General features: G+C 36.2%; 1 protein-coding gene across 1 annotated transcript; it reads left to right on the top strand.

Annotated features, from left to right (window-relative positions):
* Positions 1–261: 261 nt before the first annotated feature.
* kazald2 (Kazal-type serine peptidase inhibitor domain 2) lies at positions 262–6,500 on the top strand. The gene is made up of 4 exons (XM_067383123.1): positions 262–742; positions 2,066–2,226; positions 2,463–2,610; positions 6,379–6,500. The coding sequence occupies exons 1-4, from the start codon at positions 262–264 to the stop codon at positions 6,498–6,500; spliced, it is 912 nt and encodes a 303-aa protein (XP_067239224.1).
* Positions 6,501–6,747: the final 247 nt, after the last annotated feature.

Here is a 6,747-nt window from a genome sequence, read left to right as displayed (position 1 = left end):
TAGAGCTGCCTCTGTGTTTTCTTGCTCATTCAGCCTGTTGCACTTTTGTGACACAGGAACACAGTTTATCAGGATACTTTAAGGACTGCACTGAGACAAAAACCAGGAAACAGTATTTTGTGATTTTTTTCAGGCATAGTGAATAGTGAAGACCACTCGTGTCCCTCAAGAGTCCATTTGTTGGCCTTCTGTACTGACATAAAAGCTTCTTCTGCTATCTGAGACAAGGACTTTTTTTCATAATTTTTAACCTTACGAACAATGGCTTATTTACTAGTTATACTAGTACTGATGCTGGTTTCAGTATCCGAGCCATTCCATCTGGAGCGCCTGGCTCGTTTTGACTGGCAGAAGAGCCTTCGACCAGGTGAGGGATGCCCTAAAAAGTGCCACCATGAGAGGTGCCCAGATGTTAGGCAGCTGCAGGGCTGTCCAGCCGGGCTGGTTCGTGACCAGTGCGGGTGTTGCTGGGAATGTGGAAACGACGAGGGGCAACTGTGTGACCCAGAGCCCCGGTCCGGGTCTACTTTCTACGGGCGCTGTGCTGAAGGTCTACGCTGCAGAGCTCCTCGAAGAAACCCCACAGGTGAGCCCAGAGCTGTCTGCGTGTGCAACAAGCAGGAAGCACTCTGCGGTTCTGATGGAAAGACATTTAAGAATATATGTCAGTTTCGGGCAGCCCAACACAAGCAAGGCAAAGGTCAGACGTTGACAATGGTGCACCCTGGACCCTGCAAGACAAGTGAGTATCTCTAAACAAACTCTGATATATATATATACAATACAATATATACAATATATATATACAATATTGTATTTACTGTAATAAAGTTAAATGCAATGTAAAAAGTTGCAGTAATGAAAATTCCCATTGGGATTATATATATATATATATATATATATATATATATATATATATATATATATATATATATATATATTATAATCCCCATTATTCTCAATGGGAATTTTCATTACTGCAACTTTTTACAGTGCATTTAACTTTATTACAGTAAATACAATATTGTAAAACATTTTTATTTTATTGTATTTAAAATATACAATATTGTAATGCAATATTTCAATTACGGCACAACAAATATACCACACTCTAAAAAATTCTGGGTTGTTTCAACCCAAATTTGAGTCAAATATGGACAAACGCAATCGTTGGGTTGAAAATGTAATAAAAGAATTTAACCCAACTGTTGGGTTTTTTGACCCAAATTTAGTTTGAAACAACCCAGCATGATAAAAACTTTATAATTAATATATTTTAAATATCTTAAAAATTATATTATTATATATTCACATGATGAGAATGTTGAGAGAATTTTGCATTAAGGTAAGGATAATTTGGAAGGGGTGCTTAACTGTCATAAATGTAAAGTCACAATGCAAAAAAAGGTCCTTAAACAGGCTTAATTTTCTTTCAGCAAAATACAATTATTTCTTTCTTTTGCTTTTTTGCCATAAATGTGACCTGTACATGTCTTGACAGAGATTTACCCTTTTAAAGGCCTGCAAACATTTGATTTTTAGTCATACTAAAGCAGCATCATTTTGATATGAATGCATCTGCTAATGTAAATGTATATATATATAGATGTAAATGTCCTCTCGGGAGGAACCATTGTCATGGATAAAGTCTGAGTGCCAACATAATCACCTCATTTAAAAGTTTTGTCATGGAAAAGGCCAAATGAAAACCCATTTGTTCAGCTGTGGGAATGAAAATTCAGCCATTAGGTTTGTATTTACCTTACCGTCATGTTTATGATTAGCAGCTCGTAAGTGTCCAATCTCACACCTTAAAATAATTAACCAAGCTAACCAAACACAGCACAAATGGCTACTGCAAATACAGAAGCTGGTGTGAAAGAACCATCCAGTAGCAGAGATTTGCTTTGGGATGCTTTTCAACTTAAAATATGAATGTGTTATGTTTTATTTGACTAATTAAAACACACTGTTTTTGATGAATCGCTTGTAACTTGCTTTAATAAATATAAATGTAATTAATTAATCTAAAGTTCAAAGTTTCAATCTTCTGCAAACTTTACAGAACCAGTTATCACTTACGCTCCCCGTGACATCGTCACAACCAAAGGAAGTGATGCTATCTTTTCCTGTGAGGTGTCGTCGTATCCACTGGCCTCCGTCCAGTGGAGTAAAGAGGGGGATGTTATTTCTTTTCCTGCTGATGATTCGAGCACGGCTGTACAGGTATGTGAACATTAAAACAGGAAAACAGCATCCTAAAAACATACAAACTGTCATCAGAAATGCAAGGTCTGCATACTCACATATTTAGTATTTTTCATTGCATTCTCCATCTAATTGAAGCTTCAGCAGATAAACACATAGTTAGACAGATAAATTCTCGCACCAGGTTTTCATTCTAGTCACAGACAGTGCTTGTTTTGTTAAATGTGCAATGGTGTGCATTTCTGTAATTACAGGCTCGTGGAGGTCCTCGGAGGTTTGAATTGACCGGCTGGCTCCAGATTCAAAGAGTCGGCCCGAACGATGCAGGTGTGTACACATGCACCGCCAGGAACGCCTTCGGAGAGGTGTCTGCCTCCGCCAGATTACAGGTTACACATGGAGGTATGTCTGAGAACACACTCATTCATGGCCTTTTAGAAAACAAGGTCAGAGGTGAACAAGCTGAAAAAACATGATTGTTGGGGCTGCTTCCACACACTCACAAGCCCCAATGTTTATTTGTTTTACACACACCCTTAAACCCAGAGGAATATGTTATTGTTCAGAAGTTGCTTGTTCATAACCCAGGAGACTTGGTTAAGTATATCAACAATGTTACTCCCAAAATTCCTTGGGAGAAATAAAAACAGATACAAATGAGTCCAATGTTGATGGTACCGCATAACTCAGATAGTTTGATTTTGGAAGAATATGATGGCAAATTTAGTTAATTTTTAAGATCTCTGACTTTGATTTAAGATCTTTAAGATCTTTGACTCAGATTTTGATATCTAACAAAGTTTGAGACCAGGGTTGCCAGGTTTTCACAACAAAACCTGTCCAATTGCTACTCAAAACTATCCCAACTAGATGTTCTGGGGGTAAAATCTGGTTAACCCTGGTAAAATTCACATCCCAGGGGCTAAATATCATGTTATTTGGGGTCACTTCAACCAGCAGACATGAAAAACAACACTGTTAAAGTAGCCTATTTCCTCACGAAAAGCACAGACTTGGCAACAAAGATCCTGTCGAAGTGTTTAAAGCAGCATTTTTGAATGAATCGCTTTAGTGAATAATTCAATGATGAATCTATCTATCTATCTATCTATCTATCTATCTATCTATCTATCTATCTATCTATCTATCTATCTATCTATCTATCTATCTATCTATCTATCTATCTATCTATCTATCTATCTATCTATCTATCTATCTATCTATCTATCTATCTATCTATCTATCTATCTATCTACAGTGGGGATCGAAAGTTTGGGAACCCCTTTCAGAATCTGTGAAAATGTGAAAAGTTTTAACAAAACAAGAGAGATCATACAAAATGCATGTTATTTTTTGTTCAGTACTGTCCTGAGTAAGATATTTTACATAAAAGATGTTTACATATAGTCCACAAGACAAAAAAAAAATAGCTGAATTTATTAAAATAACCCCGTTCAAAAGTTTGGGAACCCTTGGATCTTAATCCATTTGTGTGGTTACCTGATGATCCACGACTGTTTTTTTTTTGTTTTGTGATGGTTGTTCATGAGTCCCTTGTTTATTCTGAGCAGTTAAACTGAGCTCTGTTCTTCAGAAAAATCCTCCAGCTCCTGCAGATTCTTCAGTTTTCCAGCATCTTTTGCATATTTGAACCCTTTACAGCAGTGACTGAATGATTTTGAGATTCATCTTTTTCACGCTGAGGACAATTGAGGGACTCAAACACAACTATTAAAAAAGGTTTAAACGTTCACTGATGCTCCAGAAGGAAACACGATGCAATAAGATCTGGGGGGTGAACGCTTTTTAACAGGATGAAGATGTCCACATTTTTCTTATTTTGTTGAATTATATATTTTTTTTCATTTAGTACTGCCCTTCGGAAGCAACAGAAGATACTTGCATGTTTCTCAGAAGAAAAATTAAATACAATTTACCTTGATCTTCACGCCTCGGCACTTAATGCATCGTGTTTCCTTCTGGAGTGAATGTTTGAACCTTTATTAATAGTTGTGTTTGAGTCCTCAGTGTGAAAAGATGGATCTCAAAATCATACAGTCACTGCTGGAAAGGGTTCAAATATGCAAAAGATGCTGGAAAACTGAAGAATTTGCAGGAGCTGGAGGATTTTTCTGAAGAACGGAGCTCAGTTTAACTGCTCAGGACAAACAAGAGACTCATGAACAACCATCACAAAACAAAAAAACAGTCGTGGATCATCAGGTAACCACACACAGTATTAAGATCCTTAACTTTTGAACTGGGTTATTTTAATAAATTCAGCTATTTTTTTTGTCTTGTGGACTATATGTAAACATCTTTTATGTAAAATATCTTACTCGGGACAGTACTAAACAAAAAATAACATGCATTTTGTATGATCTCTCGTTTTGTTAAAAATTTTCACAGATTCTGAAAGGGGTTCCCAAACTTTCGATCCCCACTCTATCTATCTATCTATCTATCTATCTATCTATCTATCTATCTATCTATCTATCTATCTATCTATCTATCTATCTATCTATCTATCTATCTATCTATCTATCTATCTATCTATCTATCTATCTATCTATCTATCTATCTATCTATCTATCTATCTATCTATCTATCTATCTATCTATCTATCTATCTATCTATCTACTCATCCTCCATTCTCGATTAATGGATTTAAAATATTTGAAAGACACCAGTTTGTGTAGCTTCAATTTCTTTCGAAGAAAGTTCAGATTTCCTCTTAATGTAGTCTGTGTAGGAGAAAAATATAATAAATTATATTATAGAACACATTTGCGATTTTTATTTCTTATGAATAACCGGTCTCATGTTAGTTGACTAGTATTTATCTTCTGCAGTCATGCAAGTTGATATCCTCATCTAAAGATATATCCTCATGAAAAGTATTTTTACACTGCAAAAAATGATTTTCTTCTTCAGTGTTTTTGTCTTGTTTTCCAGTACGAATATCTATTATTAAATCAGGGACTTCAAGAAAACAAGAAAAATACACCAGTGGTAGTATACCAGTTTCTTACCTCACTGGCAGACATTTTGTAAAGTCACTTAATTTTTTATAGATTTTTCAGAAACCAAGACTTATCTTGTGTCAAATGTATCTTGATTCAAGAATGTTAAAGTATTTGTACTGGAAATCAAACAATAAATACTGAGGAAGAAAATCATTTTTCAAATCAAAACACTTTTGCAGTGTAGCAGGCTATTTAACCTAATGCAGACAACGAACATTCATTTCCCTTTAATTTGAACATCTTTCTTGTTTTAACATTGAAAAATGTCCATCTGAACTGCAGAGAGAGGTCTGTCAGGTTGTTCATGTTCTCTCTGCGGTCTGTGGCGTGGTCAGAAAAGACATGCGAATGCACCAACAGTGGGAGCTGATCGATTCGCATTCGCTACTATCAAAGCTTATCATCTCCTCATCGCTAAAGGTGAACTTGGCCTTCCGAGAATCCGACAGCGCTGACGATAACCGTACACCAGTCGAGGGCTTTCTGCAGCGGCAACGTAAAGGCTGGTGATGACAGGAGGTCGAGAGGGCCCTAGATGGGGGGAGATTTGGAAGGGAAAGGGAGAAGGGGTGGAAGGGCTTGTGTATTATGTGGCAGGTCGTTGCTGTGACTGTCTGGCTGTTATCTCTTTCTCTGGGGGGTCTGCTCCTTTATCTGCACCACCAGTGCCTGCTCCCCCATCCCTCATTTCCCGGAACGTCCCGACTGCATTGAACTCTGGGATAGGTGGTAGTGAAAGGTGACTCTGGACACAGGACAGACCTTTTTCCTATAGGTTTAGAGAGAAAAATAGAAAGAGACGATTTAAATATATCATGCAGGACATTATGGGCATATTGAGAAAATGCTGAGCTTTATCAAAATGGTCAAATGTAGACGTGCTGCTTTTTATTTAGTGTATTAATTAATAGATCCTCTTAGCATGCTGGCTGTTCACTGCATTTTCATTCTGTTAATTAAAAAGCATCTACTACAAATGTATTATTATTATAGTATATTACTGTATACTGATTATATTAGCCTATATTAAATAAATGAAAAAAAAACCCAACAACTTTTTTTTTTTTAAAAGATTGCATATGTATGATGCATCATAAATAATTAATGCAATGAATCAAATTTTTTCCCCCTTTATGTTTTCCAGGTTCTCAGCTGAACAAAGAGTTCCGGCAGAAAGAAAACGGAGCTTATAGAATATCAGGTGAAGAGGGGCATGTCGATGATGAAGATTACGAAGGCCAGCCGAGTGGATATATGTATTTGTGACATATAGATATTATAAAAACATAGCATTTAATCACAGATGTTTGAAATGTAAGCTCAATGTATACTCTTTTTTTCTTTTGCCCTCTATGTGTGGGCGTTGTATATAAATCCAAATAATTTCTATTCACTTTTGAGAATTGTACTTAAAAATAGAACTTAATTAAATAGTTGATTTACTCATTGAGTCCTTTATTGTTCATAATGCATGTCAGAAAATACAGTATTTGCAATGTAGTCTGTTTAGTAG

Source organism: Chanodichthys erythropterus, chromosome 1 (genome assembly GCF_024489055.1).
Source record: "Chanodichthys erythropterus isolate Z2021 chromosome 1, ASM2448905v1, whole genome shotgun sequence".
Classification (NCBI taxonomy): Eukaryota; Metazoa; Chordata; class Actinopteri; order Cypriniformes; family Xenocyprididae; genus Chanodichthys; species Chanodichthys erythropterus.
The sequence above is the reverse complement of the archived record's forward strand: the minus strand, read 5'-3'. Positions and strand labels throughout refer to the sequence as shown.